Source organism: Ambystoma mexicanum, chromosome 3q, assembly GCF_040938575.1.
Source record: "Ambystoma mexicanum isolate Mex_15411 chromosome 3q, UKY_AmexF1_1, whole genome shotgun sequence".
Classification (NCBI taxonomy): domain Eukaryota; kingdom Metazoa; phylum Chordata; class Amphibia; order Caudata; family Ambystomatidae; genus Ambystoma; species Ambystoma mexicanum.
The window spans coordinates 1231114348-1231131772 of NC_090926.1; the positions used below are offsets into that span (position 1 = coordinate 1231114348).

Sequence of the window (17425 nt, forward strand, 5' to 3'; positions counted from 1 at the left end):
CTATGTTGCATATAATGAACTGTCTGGAAGTGTTGCTGTGTTTTACTGCTATGGGAGTCCCATGTTACATATAATGAACTGTCTGGAAGTGTTGCTGTGTTTTACTGCTATGGGAGTCCCATGTTACATATAATGAACTGTCTGGAAGTGTTGCTGTGTTTTACTGCTATTGGAGTCCCATGTTACATATAATGAACTGTCTGGAAGTGTTGCTGTGTTTTACTGCCATGAGAGCCCTATGTTGCATTGGACTGTCTGGAAGTGTTGCTGTGTTTTACTGCCATGAGAGCCCTATGTTGCATAAAAAAAAATATAATGGACTGCCTGGAAGTGTTGCTGTGTTTTACTGCTATGGGAGTCCTGTGTTGCACATAATGAACTGTCTGGAGATGTTGCTGTGTTTTACTGCCATGAGAGCCCTATGTTGCATATAATGGACTGCCTGGAAGTGTTGCTGTGTTTTACTGCTATGTGAGTCCTGTGTTGCACATAATGAACTGTCTGGAAGTGTTGCTGTGTTTTACTGCCATGATAGCCCTATGTTGCATATAATGAACTGTCTGGAAGTGTTGCTGTGTTTTACTGCCATGAGAGCCCTATGTTGCATATAATGGACTGCCTGGAAGTGTTGCTGTGTTTTACTGCCATGAGAGCCCTATGTTGCATATAATGGACTGCCTGGAAGTGTTCCTGTGTTTTACTCCCATGGGAGCCCTATGTTGCATTGGACTGTCTGGAAGTGTTGCTGTGTTTTACTGCCATGAGAGCCCTATGTTGCATATAATGAATTGTCGGGAAGTGTTGCTGTGCTTTACTGCTATGGGAGTCCTGTGTTGCACATAATGAACTGTCTGGAAGTGTTGCTGTGTTGAACTGCCATGAGAGCCCTATGTTGCATATAATGGACTGCCTGGAAGTGTTGCTGTGTTTTACTGCCATGAGAGCCCTATGTTGCATATAATGGACTGCCTGGAAGTGTTGCTGTGTTTTACTCCCATGGGAGCCCTATGTTGCATTGGACTGCCTGGAAGTGTTGCTGTGTTTTACTGCCATGAGAGCCCTATGTTGCATATAATGAACTGTCTGGAAGTGTTGCTGTGTTTTACTGCTATGGGAGTCCCATGTTACATATAATGAACTGTCTGGAAGTGTTGCGGTGTTTTACTGCTATGGGCGTCCCATGTTACATATAATGAACTGTCTGGAAGTGTTGCTGTGTTTTACTGCTATTGGAGTCCCATGTTACATATAATTAACTGTCTGGAAGTGTTGCTGTGTTTTACTGCTATGGGAGTCCCATGTTACATATAATGGACTGCCTGGAAGTGTTGCTGTGTTTTACTCCCATGGAAGCCCTTTGTTGCATTGGACTGCCTGGAAGTGTTGCTGTGTTTTACTGCCATGAGAGCCCTATGTTACATATAATGAACTGTCTGGAAGTGTTGCTGTGTTTTACTGCTATGGGAGCCCCCTGTTGCATATAATGAACTGTCTGGAAGTGTTGCTGCGTTTTTACTGATACGGGAGTCCTATGTTACATATAATGAACTGTCTGGAAGTGTTGCTGTGTTTTACTGCTATGGGTGTCCTATGTTACATATAATGAACTGTCTGGAAGTGTTGCTGTGTTTTACTGCTATGGGAGCCCTATGTTACATATAATGAACTGTCTGGAAGTGTTGCTGTGTTTTACTGCCATGAGAGCCCTATGTTGCATATAATGAACTGTCTGGAAGTGTTGCTGTGTTTTACTGCCATGAGAGCCCTATGTTGCATATAATGAACTGTCTGGAAGTGTTGCTGTGTTTTACTGCCATGAGAGCCCTATGTTGCATTGGACTGTCTGGAAGTGTTGCTGTGTTTTACTGCCATGAGAGCCCTATGTTGCATAAAAAAAAATATAATGGACTGCCTGGAAGTGTTGCTGTGTTTTACTGCTATGGGAGTCCTGTGTTGCACATAATGAACTGTCTGGAGATGTTGCTGTGTTTTACTGCCATGAGAGCCCTATGTTGCATATAATGGACTGCCTGGAAGTGTTGCTGTGTTTTACTGCTATGTGAGTCCTGTGTTGCACATAATGAACTGTCTGGAAGTGTTGCTGTGTTTTACTGCCATGATAGCCCTATGTTGCATATAATGAACTGTCTGGAAGTGTTGCTGTGTTTTACTGCCATGAGAGCCCTATGTTGCATATAATGGACTGCCTGGAAGTGTTGCTGTGTTTTACTGCCATGAGAGCCCTATGTTGCATATAATGGACTGCCTGGAAGTGTTCCTGTGTTTTACTCCCATGGGAGCCCTATGTTGCATTGGACTGTCTGGAAGTGTTGCTGTGTTTTACTGCCATGAGAGCCCTATGTTGCATATAATGAATTGTCGGGAAGTGTTGCTGTGCTTTACTGCTATGGGAGTCCTGTGTTGCACATAATGAACTGTCTGGAAGTGTTGCTGTGTTGAACTGCCATGAGAGCCCTATGTTGCATATAATGGACTGCCTGGAAGTGTTGCTGTGTTTTACTGCCATGAGAGCCCTATGTTGCATATAATGGACTGCCTGGAAGTGTTGCTGTGTTTTACTCCCATGGGAGCCCTATGTTGCATTGGACTGCCTGGAAGTGTTGCTGTGTTTTACTGCCATGAGAGCCCTATGTTGCATATAATGAACTGTCTGGAAGTGTTGCTGTGTTTTACTGCTATGGGAGTCCCATGTTACATATAATGAACTGTCTGGAAGTGTTGCGGTGTTTTACTGCTATGGGCGTCCCATGTTACATATAATGAACTGTCTGGAAGTGTTGCTGTGTTTTACTGCTATTGGAGTCCCATGTTACATATAATTAACTGTCTGGAAGTGTTGCTGTGTTTTACTGCTATGGGAGTCCCATGTTACATATAATGGACTGCCTGGAAGTGTTGCTGTGTTTTACTCCCATGGAAGCCCTTTGTTGCATTGGACTGCCTGGAAGTGTTGCTGTGTTTTACTGCCATGAGAGCCCTATGTTACATATAATGAACTGTCTGGAAGTGTTGCTGTGTTTTACTGCTATGGGAGCCCCCTGTTGCATATAATGAACTGTCTGGAAGTGTTGCTGCGTTTTTACTGATACGGGAGTCCTATGTTACATATAATGAACTGTCTGGAAGTGTTGCTGTGTTTTACTGCTATGGGTGTCCTATGTTACATACAATGAACTGTCTGGAAGTGTTGCTGTGTTTTACTGCTATGGGAGCCCTATGTTACATATAATGAACTGTCTGGAAGTGTTGCTGTGTTTTACTGCCATGAGAGCCCTATGTTGCATATAATGAACTGTCTGGAAGTGTTGCTGTGTTTTACTGCCATGAGAGCCCTATGTTGCATATAATGAACTGTCTGGAAGTGTTGCTGTGTTTTACTGCCATGAGAGCCCTATGTTGCATATAATGAACTGTCTGGAAGTGTTGCTGTGGTTTACTGCCATGAGAGCCCTATGTTGCATATAATGAACTGTCTGGAAGTGTTGCTGTGTTTTACTGCCATGAGAGCCCTATGTTGCATATAATGAACTGTCTGGAAGTGTTGCTGTGTTTTACTGCTATGGGTGTCCTATGTTACATATAATGAACTGTCTGGAAGTGTTGCTGTGTTTTACTGCTATGGGAGCCCTATGTTACATATAATGAACTGTCTGGAAGTGTTGCTGTGTTTTACTGCCATGAGAGCCCTATGTTGCATATAATGAACTGTCTGGAAGTGTTGCTGTGTTTTACTGCCATGAGAGCCCTATGTTGCATATAATGAACTGTCTGGAAGTGTTGCTGTGTTTTACTGCCATGAGAGCCCTATGTTGCATATAATGAACTGTCTGGAAGTGTTGCTGTGTTTTACTGCCATGAGAGCCCTATGTTGCATATAATGAACTGTCTGGAAGTGTTGCTGTGTTTTACTGCCATGAGAGCCCTATGTTGCATATAATGAACTGTCTGGAAGTGTTGCTGTGTTTTACTGCCAGCCCTATGTTGCATTGGACTGTCTGGAAGTGTTGCTGTGTTTTACTGCTATGGGAACCCTATGTTGCATGTTGCTGTGTTTTACTGCCATGCGAGTCCTATGCTGCATGTAATGAATTGTCTGAAAGTGCCATGTTTATATGTTTGATTTTAAAAGTTTGATATGTATTTTAACATGTTATTTTATTCATGGTTTTTATTGTAGTGTGAAAATTAAATCAACCATATGCACTTAATTAAAAAAAATGTTTAAAAAACGGTATCAAACAAATTAAACTGGTTGCTTTTCGAATTTAAAAAAAATGCAAACATCTCACCTAGAATAATTGTTTAGGGGATGAGTGTTAAGTCATGTCATGTGACCGTTTGAAAAATCCTGTGCAAAGGAGCAGACTGGATCATCTCCAATGACTTCATTGGCCACTCATTGGTTAACAGTGCTAGCCAGGTCCACCCCCTCAAGAATTCCGATTGGGAATTGGAGAATGCAAAGGCTTCTGCAAGGGAGGTCACGCTGGTGGAAAACATTAGAGCCCACCTGCCACGCTCAATGCCAATGCCAGTGGGCACGGATGACCTCTGTTCTCCTTGGCCATTGTGCCTTCTGCTTGCCTCCCCGCCCATTCAGAATGCACTTCTACCAGGAAGGAGGGTAGTTGAGGTGCTGGATTTCTTTCATTAGGGCTCTGTCCTTGTCCTGGCTCTTTCCACTCCGAGGGTCCTGGTCACCCCTATTGTGGGCCACCCTCAATCTCAGTTTTGGGTCATGAATTCGAATGGGCATTTACTGAGAATGGAATTCATTGGCCTATTATTTCTTTTTTTGAGAAGGAATTTTGTTGCCATTTTTCTAAAAATGGAGAGGTTCATCCAATACCCCCCTCCTCTCCAAATCCCTAGACCCTCCATCTCTTCTCTCACTTTTTTATGCTCCTTCTTGACTGACAGGTATATTGCCCGCCCATCCTTCTTTTTCCTCAAAGCTGGGGTTGAAATGGTGGACTGCCAGTGGATGCTTCGCTGTTTCGGGGGGGGGGGGGGGGGGGGGGAGGGCGCCCGCGGATTCGCTGGCATTCCCGGGATGAATGGAAAAGGGTACTGTCATAATAAGGGAATGGGGCAAAGGGGCCTGGTCCACTGAAATACCCCACACATGACTTTTTTTGCCACCAGCGCTTGATAAGCTGTGACTTGCAGTTCCGGTTTTCAATTATGGGTGTAGGACTACAAGGCCTGAATACAAAGCACTCCTGGCTAAATATCCAGGACCAGATAAATGGACTCCTGTTTACATGGCGCTATTGGGCTGCTCTAGGTTCTTTACTGGAAGCTCGTTTGACCCCCAACCAGTGCCTTAAGTGACACTACAAATCGAGCCGGGGCTCATCGAGGGGGCGTGGCCTAACAGCGGGGATCCTGCTGGCCCGTGAGGCCACGCCCCCTTGACAAGCCTCGGCTCAATGGGCTACTGGCACCCCTGCCAGGCAGCCTTTTGTAGAGATCAGCACCCTCTCCCCCCCATGGGGGAGAGGGTGCTGATCTCTGCATTTATTTTCTATAGGCTTGCCTGGCAGGGGACAGCGCCTCCCCTATTCAGCCTTAATGGTGGTGCTGCCCCTCGCCAGCTGGGGAGGGGCAGCGTAACCATTAAGGTTGAAAGGGTGAGGCCACTGGAAGCAGAGGCCTTTTTCCTAAATACTGAAACTCCCGTGAATCCGCGGGAGCTTCAGTATTTAGAAAGCAAGGCCTCTGCTTCCAGCGGCCTCATGTTTTGTCTATAATGGTGGTGCCGGCCCACAGGCATCGCTTGATTAAAGGGATGCCTTGCAGGTGCGGCGCCACCATTATGGCTGAAAGGCATTTTTTTCTGAAGCCTGAAGCTCTCGCACACGAGCGAGAGCTTCAGGCTGTAGAAAAAAAGCCTTTTCGTGTAGTGGCTGGGGCTGCCAGGGGAGATTAGTGGGCCCTGGCAGGGCCCCGCCTCAAAAAGAAATTTCGGTGCGTGCCGGGGCCCAGCCCACTTAAAGCCCTGCCCCCAACCCTATGCCGAATGCACTCTGTGGCAGGATGTCAGCTGTGGGCGCCGAGCACCTGTCTTCCCTTCCGCTTCGTGATGTGTCGATGGTTGGACCACGGTTTATGTCCCGGAGTTGCAAGCGCAGGAAATGGACCGTAACGCGACGGAGCGAGGCTGCGGCAAAACATGTCTTGCTGCCCTATCACCAGAACCACAAGACCCACACCGCTTTAACGAGCAGGCGGCTTTCAGAAGACTCTGCGGCACTGCCAAGGCTTCTGAAAGCGGTCTGCTAGATGAAGTGAGGGTTGCTTGTGAGAGTGACAACATGGCTTCAGAACAGAATACTCCCAGCGAGGTCTGTCCTGAAGCTGAGTTATCACATGCACGAGCAATTCACAACAGGCACTTTCAGTGGTTTCTGCTTAGGCAACTGAATACAGAAACAGCTGCCTGACGGACTTGTAGCGGTCCCGACTGGTATATATGTCCTGCAATGTAGAGACATGTATTTTCTTAGGGTGAGTAGTGTGACCAATTAAAACTGCAGAGCCCAACTTCCATTGTTCTCTCAAAAAGATATCTTACTGAATAATAATAAGACATGTTTCAAATTAAAAAATGTGGACATACTATGTTCCCATAATGCTCTTTGCTTTATGCAAACCGCCAGGATTGAGTTCTATGAAGAGATATTGGTGACCTGGCTTGGGACCACGCCCCTCGGCCCGCACCCTCCACCCCCCGGCCCCGCCTCTGCAAGGATGAGAGTGTTCCCCCAGTAAATGTTTCCCATTTCCAGCACTGGTTACAGTGGTTTGCCTGGGGGCCCTAGTCTCACGCTCACATGTAGCCTTCTCCCAGGGGCACGTATGATGCATGCAGTCATGTCACCAATACTGTTGCTTGATAGCGAAAATCTTTTGCATAGTCTGTGCCGAAGACACACAAGATTCTCCAGCCCATTGATGTTCTCTGCATAGACCCGAAGGGGGTCACTTGCAAGAGGTCTCACATCCCGAAGCAGTAGCAATAGACCCCAATGGAGGTTCAAACACGGAGCCCTCCTTGACCAGGTCTTGGCCGATGAGCTACGAACTGAACTAACAACCTTTATCGAAACGAATCAAGGCACTGTGTCCTCAGCAGGTACACTCTGGGAAACAGTTAAGTGCTTCATCAGAGGAGTATGCTTAGCAAAAGAAAATGGGATCCTAAAGATAAGGAGAGAACTAACCACAAGCGAGACACGCCTAAAAACACTCGAACAATCTCTTTTGTCCGCAAACAACCCCAGTACAGTGGCAGCACTCAAAGTGGAACTTGAATCCTTTAGCGCAGCAGCAGAAAGAGAGATTAAATTCCTAGCTAGTCATCATAGGATCCGCAAATATGGCGAGGGTCAGAAACCTGGAGCACTCCCAGCAAGACTTGTCACGGCAGAGAGGAAACCTATGACAGTCGAATCAGTTCTCGACCAAACTGGCATTCCTGTATACTCCGAAGAAGACATAGTAGAAACATTTCGCAAGTTCTATCAAAACTTATACGACTCCCGCTACACCGCGGATCCCAATGAGTTAGCGCAGTACCTGAATGCAATTGAACTCTACCGGACAAGCGCCGAACTCCTGAGCCGCTAAATGCACCTATCACCAAAGAAGACATTCTAGAAGTAATTAAAGAACTACCAAACACAAAGGCTCCCGGCCCAGATGGCCTAATGGGCGAATCTACAAATTCTTCTCAGACTTCCTAGCTCCACTTCTGTTGAAAGTATATGATGAAGCCATAGCAAACAGCCAATTACCACCAACATTCTACATGGCCAACATTATTCTCCTCCACAAGCCTGGCAAACCAAAGGAGGAATGTGCTTCATACAGACCTATATTACTGATCAACCTGGATAATAAAATCTTTGCAAAAATCCTCACCAGAAGGCTGATGACGCTGATGCCCGCTATGGTATGGGCAGACCAAGCAGGTTTTGTCCCAGGCAGAAATACATCATTCGGCCTGAGCAGGATGTTCGGAGTGATGGGAGCCCTCGACCCGGAAAGTCAAGCAGTGGCAGTTTTATTAGACGCCGAAAAAGCATTTCACTTGGTTGAATGGCCCTTTCTCTTTGCCATACTGGAACGAATGGGCCTTGGTAAATGGTTCATAGAAATGATTGCCCTCTTGTACAAACGACCAACATCCAACATAATACTAGGTAACAAGCGCTCTACTGAAATATACGTACGAAGAGGAACAAGACAAGGCTGCCCACTATCGGCATTGCAGTTCGCCTTAGTTATGGAAACTTTAGCGTCGGAACTCAGACTATATCATCTACATAGAGGCTTTGCCCTGGGACCACACAAAATGGTGGTATCTCTATATGCCGACGGCGTCGCACTCTTTCTCCATGATCCTCAAGAAAACATAAATCCTGTGTTGTGAGCAGTGCTCAAATTTGACATCTTCTCAGGGCTAAAAATCAACAACTCAAAATCGATAATCTTCCCCCTCACTGAGTCAACCAAGGAATTTACAGACAACTTTGGCTTTAAATGGCAGCACTCAAAAGTCAGGTACTTGGGCATCCTAATGTCCAGATCCAGCAACGACATTATGCAAGATAACTACGAAAGTGCACTGGATACAATTCAAGGCAAGGTAAACAGGAGGAAATCCCTCCCACTCACGCTTTGGGGTAGGGTATCTCTGGCTAAAATGGTGATCCTCCCTAAGCTGCTATATCTTTTCACGAACATCCCCCTAATATTGCGACAGCGGTTTCTACACCTAATCAGGAGCATGATCCTCGACCTGGTTTGGGCAGGCAAAGTTGCTAGAGTAGCCCACAGCACTCTGACTCTCCCTGTAACGCAAGGCGGGCTCGCTCTCCCAGACATAGAACGCTACTACTGGGCAGCCCAGGCTCAATACCTCAGCTACTGGTACGCTGTACAATTCATCCGACCCCATGTACAGATCGAGAGAGCCCTGGCAACTCATCTCCTCCGTGCTATCATCTTTTGCCAACAACGAACATCCTCAACACCAATGAACACCGTATTCACGACATTCACAATCTGGAAAAGAATGGCTAAGAGAATCGGAATCAAGACTAGGTACTCCCCGTTCCTCCCAGTAAGAAGCATACCAGGAATTCCAATCACTTCAGAAAAGATATTCCAACAATGGACTAAAAAACTACAGGTGAACACCTTAGGTGACCCCTTTCCAGAAGGCACGTTTCTGTCCATGCATAAAGCTTGTGACAAGGGATGTAACAATGCCCTAGATAATTTGATCTACTACAGAATCCGACACACCTTGCAGACCGTTATTCCCACTTTCCTGCTCCAACCCCCCACTTGGCCACTGCTGCATGGTGTAATACAAGCCCAAGGAGAAGGCCAACTAGTAGCAAACATCTATAAAGCCCTACTGGCCGAAAAACCCTCACAATCCCCAAACCCCAGACGAAGAAAGGTCTCTAAATATCACAATATCAGAAGAAGACTGGAAATATATACTTAGACTCACTAAAAAAGTTGCGGCAAGCACGAGATACAAGCAGATACACTTCAATTACGTCCACCAGGTGTAGTGTACCACACCCCGGCAAAACTCCACACCCAGAGAGCAATGATATCCGCTGCATGTACCTGATGCGGCTCTCCAGAGGCAGACGTCGTACATCTCGCATGGTCATGTCCCGAAGTGGTGCCATTCTGGAGATCAGTACTGGAAAAAAAGTCAGCAATAATCGGAATACAATTGAGCCCCAACCTGGTACTGTCCCTGCCGAGCCTGACCAACCAACTACCTGAACCTGCTTGTAGACTGGCAAAACTGCTGCTGGTCCTAGCACGGGGAAGAATAGCATGCGGCTGGGGGAGGGGACCACCACCTAATCTGTAACATTGGCTACGAGACGTCACATATTGCCAAGATGTAGAGTCCAGCTGCGTTAGGACATTACCCCTGCATGCCCGTCCTCCAGACATCTGGGGCCTATATATAGCATACCTAATATCAACGGATGATGAACTGACACCACAGACTCCATCCCCAATGCACAGCCAACGTGAGTCACCGCAGACCGCTACCGTGCTCCCTGATGTCACGCAACAGCAAGACTTTTGACTTCGAACTACACGGCCGACCAGTGGGCAAGACGTGGGAGAGGTTGGGAGGAGAAGGGGGGGTTCTGGGGGACTTGGTTTATGATGACCGGTGCACGGTCTTGGTTTTTTGTTGTTTAATTGTGTGAAAAACTCAATAAAGAAACATTTTTAAAAAAGAATACAAAGCACGGCTGGAAGAGGTACTTGTGTCTGGCATGGGACGTGCAATATGCGCTTTTGTAGCGGGAAAGAGTAAACTGCTTGGAATGTAGCTTCAAATAATTAAACTCATCTTAAAGGGGGGACCTCCATGTGTGAACCCTGCTCAGATCTCACTTTTTATATGGGTTCACCGACTCCTGTTCTTATTTTCACACTTGTGACAATCCGAATACCTTGCACATACTTCACCCGGATCACGTTGATCACCCTCCCGCAAACCACCATCTCTTCCCTCCAACATGTTTGCTCATGTCCATTGACTTCAATGGGGCAACACTAGAAAAGCATCTGACAACACTCCACTAGCCTACATCACCTCCCCTCCCGACATCACCCCATCCAACATCGCACTCCCTCACCCCCGTCCCGACATCACTACCAATGCGATATTGCACCCTCCCACTCGACATCACCCCCCTCCCGACATCACCGCCATCTGACATTTCACCCCCACCCGACATCACCCCCCACCCGACATCACCCCACTACTCAACATCGCACCTCCCACCCGACATCACCCATCCCACCCGACAGCATCCAAACAACCAACATCACCCCCCTCCCAACATCATCCCCCCACCCGACATCAAACCCTCCACACCCGACATCACCTCCCTCCCAAAATCACCCCCCCAACCGATGTCACACCACCACACCCCACATCTCACCCCACACCCGACATCACCCCTCCTCCCGGCATCACCCACCCAACCGACTTCACCACCCACCTGACAGCACCACCACAACCGACTTCACCCACCAACCGACTTCACCCCTCCGTCCCGCCCACCAGACAGCACTCCCATACCCAACATCACCCCTCTGAGGGATAGCACAGGGTAAGAGGTGTGCCCTGTACTGTGGCTAGTGTATGGGTCCCAAACAATGGGAAAGTTGGGTTGCAAGTTGCAGCACCTCGCTCATGCACACAACATTGACAGAACTGTCCTCTTCACCCTGGCAGGTCCTGCGCCAGTTGGTTGGAAGCACAGCTGATGTGATTCCGGATTGTCCTGAAGTGTGCTGCCCCCCGGGTGGCAAAGAAACGATGGAGAAGGATCTTGCAAACATATGGTGCGTAGTCTTTACTATAAACCACTCGATGCTGTCTCTATAAGTAATAGGCTAATACGGCCCTCTTTGCTACTATGCTCTGGTGAATAACCTCTCTTAACTACCTGTTTCAGTGCCTCCATACGAAACCTCTCTCAATTGTCTGTAATTGTGCTCCCAGAATGCAATTCTCTCAATTCTCTGTTACACCACTCGTCTAACAAACCTCTCACTCATTTTCTGTTACTTTCCTCTCTTAATAAACCCCTTTCTTTTATCTTTTACCGGGCTCCCCCAATAATCCCTTCTCAAACCTGTCTTTCTGTGCTTTAGTACTACATTTCCTCTCAACTTTCTGTTAAGTGAATCCGCTGTTACTTGCTATCTTGCCTACATAATAAACCTCTCTCTGTTACCTGCTATCTTGCCCATATAATAAACCTCTCTCTGTTGCTTGCTATTTTGTCAACATAATAAACCTCTCTGTTACCTGCTATCTTGCCCACATAATAAACATATCTCTGTTACCTGCTATCTTGCCCACATAATAAACCTCACCCTGTTACCGCCTATCTTTCCCACATAATAAACCTCTCTGTTACCTGCTATCTTGCCCACCTAATAAACCTGATTGCTAAAACTGAATTCAGATGACCCTCTGCCTATGCACCCTGCTAGTGACCTATGCTTTTGTGCCCTGATTGCTAAAATCGAATTCAGGTGACCCTTTGCCTATGCACCCTGCTAGTGACCTATGCTTTTGTGCCCTGATTGCTAAAATCAAATTCAGGTCACCCTTTGCCTATGCACCCTGCTAGTGACCTATGCTTTTGTGTCCTGATTGCTAAAATCGAATTCAGGTGACCTATTGCCTATGCACCCTGCTAGTGACCTATGCTTTTGTGTCCTGATTGCTAAAATTGAATTCAGGTGATCCATTGCCTATGCACCCTGCTAGTGACCTATGCTTTTGTGTCCTGATTGCTAAAATCGAATTTAGGTGACCCATTGCCTATGCACCCTGCTAGTGACCTATGTTTTTGTGTCCTGATTGCTAAAATCGAATTTAAGTGACCCATTAGACTAGACCTTACGCTACCGGACAACAACTGCACTGTACTAGTCCTATCTTGCCCAATATCACAATGTATCTCCATGCGCTTTATACAGTGTTACTGAGATCAATACTGCACATCTTGAACAGCCAATACCTAACCATGCTACCCAATTTACCAGCACTTGAGCCCACATATAACCCTGACACATTAACTGAAATGACCTCCACACCTTGCCCTGTTCTCATGAGGAACCTTAGATTACGTGCCAGGCTCCCAAGGCTCTATGACCCTCTATCTAAACCAGCCCACAATAAGGTGACTAGGAATCCATCCCTACACCCTCTTCAATTGAACAGTAGACTCCACTGTGAGCCCATCCGTGACCAGAAAAGTACGCACAAATCTGTGCCACCACCCCTAAACCCAGTAGATCTCGGGACGAAGGGTGCACTAATAAATGCCCGCTCCATGGTAGCCCATGCATCAGACATTGCCGACCTGCTACACAACGAAGACCTGGACTTCTTAGCGGTCACCGAATCTTGGCTTCACCCCACGGCAGGCCCTGCAATTATGCTAGCGGTACCAGATGACTACACGCTATTAAGACTTAATCGTACCACCTCTAGAGGCGGAGGTCTTGCCATCATAGCCAAAACTAAATTCTCTATTACAATTGAATCACCCACCAATGTTAGCTCCTGTGAATCTCTAACCGCCTCGTTAACACTATCTAATACTCAATCCATCTCCATTCACCTTATCTACCGACCACCGGGCCCTCTAGGGTCATTTGAAGAAGACCTCACAGACATCTTATCAAACAATCTTAAAAACTCCTCACAACGCGTCTTACTAGGAGACCTTAACCTAGGATTTAGCGACCCCGCAGACGCCAATGCCAGTACAATCAATAACACCATAGGGGAATTGGGCTTCACCCAGAAGATCACTGAGCCCACCCATATCAAAGGGAGAACTCTGGACTGGCTAGCTGTGCACAACTGCCCAGTCCTAGTCTCTGCCATACTCCCGCAGCCCTGGACAGACCATTACTTGATCTCGTTCACCCTAGAGGCAACCCCAGCACAAGCTAACAGCACAGCTCCAGCTGTCCAATCCCGAAATAAAAAAAACATCACCCCCGAAAACTTGATCCTGCTAATCACACCAACCTTGAATGCCATCCCGGATCATACAGATCCATTCACGATGGTGGACATCTATAATAAAATCATGCTCTCATCCCTTGATGCCATAGCCCCTTTGAAGCTAAAAAAGAGCAAGCCCCGGAAACACATCAACTCCTGGTTTTCGCCTCATCTCAAAGCCCTCAGACAGGAAAAGCGACGCTGTGAAAAAATCTGGCGAGCTTACCCCTCAGAAAATAACAAAAAAAACTTGAGCAGTCTAGCTTCCCAATATAAAAAAAGAAATTATATTGGCCAAACAAACGTCTTATAGTACGCGAATCTCACAAGCTAAATCTAACACTAGAGAGCTTTTCACAATACTTAAAGAGGTTGAATCCCCGATCCAAGTGTCCGACTCGTGTATCAAAGATAAAAACTGGTGCACGGGCATACAAAATGCCCTAGCGAACAAAATCTCCTCCCTTAAGACTAAGATAAGCATTAAAAAAGAATCTCCTCCTCTTCTCTACTAAGCCGAGTACCGCCTCCCATAAAAAGGTTCACCTGACTCAATCATCCCCCCCAGCGCACAACCCCCCCTTTAATTTCCATAAAGTATCCACCAAAGAGGTAGAAAATACTATTCTCAACCTCAAATCTTCAAATTGCCACGGAGACCTATGCCCCGCTCAACTGATTAAGGATGCAGCCCGTGATCTCGCACCATTTAATATAAATGTGTCTTTCACATCAGGCACCGTACCTAATAATTTAAAACAGTCCTGGGTCCTCCCTCTGCTTAAAAAAAAGAATTTAGACCCATCCACTCCAACTAACTACCGCCCCATTACCGCAGTACCGTTCCTTCTTAAAATCATCGACAAAATAGCATACCAACAGATCCAACATTACCTGGAGCACTTCCATCCCCTAGGCGTCCAACAACCAGGCTTCAGGCCACAGCATGGAACCGAAACTGCACTTATAGATCTCAAGGCACAGATAGACAAGCTGAGAGACCAGGGTAAGACAGCACTATTGCTACTCCTTGATCTCTCTGCGGCCTTCGATTTGGTCGACCATGAGATCTTGTGCAACCACCTACAAAAAGCAGCCCACTTCTCTCAAGAAGCAACCAATTGGACCCAATCCTTCCTTAATAACCGCACAATGAGAGTCTTCTCATTGTCAGCAGCAGCTGACCCTACATCTATCACTTGTAGCGTGCCTCAAGGATCTTGTGTCTCCCCTACACTTTATAACATCTTCACAAAGCCCCTTTTCGATGATCTAGACCATGGGTGCACAACATACGGCCCGCGGGCCAGTTGCGGCCCGCCATGCCCTTTTGACCGGTCCGCGAGGCACAAAGACTTTCCTAATGGAGGGCGGCCCGCGGCCGCCCTCCATTAGGAAAGTCTTTGTTGTCTTCCGGGCCGGTGAAAACACTGGCCCTCATTGGCTCAGCACACACACGCATCACGTCGCTCCTACGAGCCACGTAATGCGTGTGTGCTGCACCAATGGAGGGCCAGCACTACGGCTGGCGTGGTCCATAAGGCTTGATGGCGGAAGGCATTTCAGCCTTGGACCACGCCAGCCGTAGTAAGATTCCAGCATTCCAGCTTACCTGCCTGCCTTCCAGCATGTCTCCGGTAAGTGGTCTGTTTGTGTTTGTGTGTCGGGTTTGTTTTGCTTTATGTTTGTGTGTGTATGTTGTGGGGGGTGTGTGTCGGATGTGTATGAATGTTTGTGTTTGAATGTATTTTGTGTGTATGTTGAGATGCGGGGGTGGGGGGGTGTGTTGGATGTGCATGAATGTTTGTGTTTCAATGTATTTTGTGTGTATGTTGAGATGCGGGGATGGGGGGGTGTCGGATGTGTATGAATGTTTGTGTTTGAATGTATTTTGTGTGTAAGTTGAGATGCGGGGGTGGGGGGGTGTGTCGGATGTGTATGAATGTTTGTGTTTGAATGTATTTTTTGTGTATGTTGAGATGCGGGGGTGGGGGTGTGTGTCGGATGTGCATGAATGTTTGTGTTTGAATGTATTTTGTGTGTATGTTGAGATGCGGGGATGGGGGGGTGTCGGATGTGTATGAATGTTTGTGTTTGAATGTATTTTGTGTGTATGTTGAGATGCGGGGGTGGGGGGGTGTGTCGGATGTGTATGAATGTTTGTGTTTGAATGTATTTTGTGTGTATGTTGAGATGCGGGGGTGGGGGGGTGTGTCGGATGTGTATGAATGTTTGTGTTTGAATGTATTTTGTGTGTATGTTGAGATGCGGGGGTGGGGGGGTGTGTCGGATGTGTATGCATGTTTGTGTTTGAATGTATTTTGTGTGTATGTTGAGATGCGGGGGTGGGGGGGTGTGTCGGATGTGTATGAATGTTTGTGTTTGAATGTATTTTGTGTGTATGTTGAGATGCGGGGGTGGGGGGTGTGTCGGATGTGCATGAATGTTTGTGTTTGAATGTATTTTGTGTGTATGTTGAGATGCGGGGATGGGGGGGTGTCGGATGTGTATGAATGTTTGTGTTTGAATGTATTTTGTGTGTATGTTGAGATGCGGGGGTGGGGGGGGTGTCGGATGTGTATGAATGTTTGTGTTTGAATGTATTTTGTGTGTATGTTGAGATGCGGGGGTGGGGGGGTGTGTCGGATGTGTATGCATGTTTGTGTTTGAATGTATTTTGTGTGTATGTTGAGATGCGGGGATGGGGGGGTGTCGGATGTGTATGAATGTTTGTGTTTGAATGTATTTTGTGTGTATGTTGAGATGCGGGGGTGGGGGGGTGTGTCGGATGTGTATGCATGTTTGTGTTTGAATGTATTTTGTGTGTATGTTGAGATGCGGGGGTGGGAGGGTGTGTCGGATGTGTATGAATGTTTGTGTTTGAATGTATTTTGTGTGTATGTTGAGATGCGGGGTGGGGGGTGTCGGATGTGTGTCGGATGTGTATGAATATGAATGTTTTGATTTGAATGTTTTTTGTGTGCTGAGTTGGGGGGTGGGGGTTCGGGTCTGTATGGGTGCTTGTTTGAGAGTTTGCTGATTTGGGGGGGTGGGGTGTTCGGGTCTGTATGGGTGCATATTTGTGTGTGTGCTGAGTTGGGGGGTGGGGGGCTCGGGTCTGTATGGGTGCATGCTTGAGTGTGTGTGTGCTGAGTTGGGGGTGGGGGTTTGGAGTTGGGGGGTGGGGGGTTCGGGTCTGTATGGGTGCATGTTTTTGTGTGTGCTCATTTGGGGGGTGGGGGTTCGGGTCTGTATGGGTGCATGTTTGTGTGTGTGCTGATTTGGGGGGTGGGGGGTTCGGGTCTGTATGGGTGCCTGTTTGTGTGTGTGCTGAGTTGGGGGGGTGGGGGTTCGGGTCTGTATTGGTGCATGTTTGTGTGTGTGTGTGCTGAGGTGGGGGGTTTGGGTCTGTATGGGTGCATGTTTGTGTGTGTGTGCTGAGGTGGGGGGTTCGGGTCTGTATGGGTGCATGTTTGTGTGTGTGCTGAGTTGGGGGGTGGGGGGTTCGGGTCTGTATGGGTGCATGTTTGTGTGTGTGTGCTGAGTTGGGGGGTGGGGGTTCGGGTCTGTATTGGTGCATGTTTGTGTGTGTGCTGAGTTGGGGGGTTTGGTTGGGGGTGAGGGGGCCATTGGGCATAGTGTTTGGTTGGGGGTGAGGAGGCCATGGGGCATAGTGTTTGGTTGGGGGTGAGGGGGCCATGGGGCATAGTGTTTGGTTGGGGGTGAGGGGGCCATGGGGCATAGTGTTTGGTTGGGGGTGAGGGCCATGGGGCATAGTGTTTGGTTGGGGGTGAGGGGGCCATGGGG

At 47.4% G+C, this 17425-nt stretch overlaps 1 protein-coding gene across 1 annotated transcript in view; it reads left to right on the plus strand.

The window, feature by feature from the left end:
• LOC138581981 (coiled-coil domain-containing protein 159-like) overlaps window positions 1-17425 on the plus strand; it is a 461570-nt gene that overhangs the window by 416023 nt on the left and 28122 nt on the right. The window contains exon 11 of the mRNA XM_069652881.1: window positions 11321-11430. Coding sequence (XP_069508982.1) covers window positions 11321-11430 — 110 coding nt within the window. The remainder of the gene's footprint in view (window positions 1-11320; window positions 11431-17425) is intronic.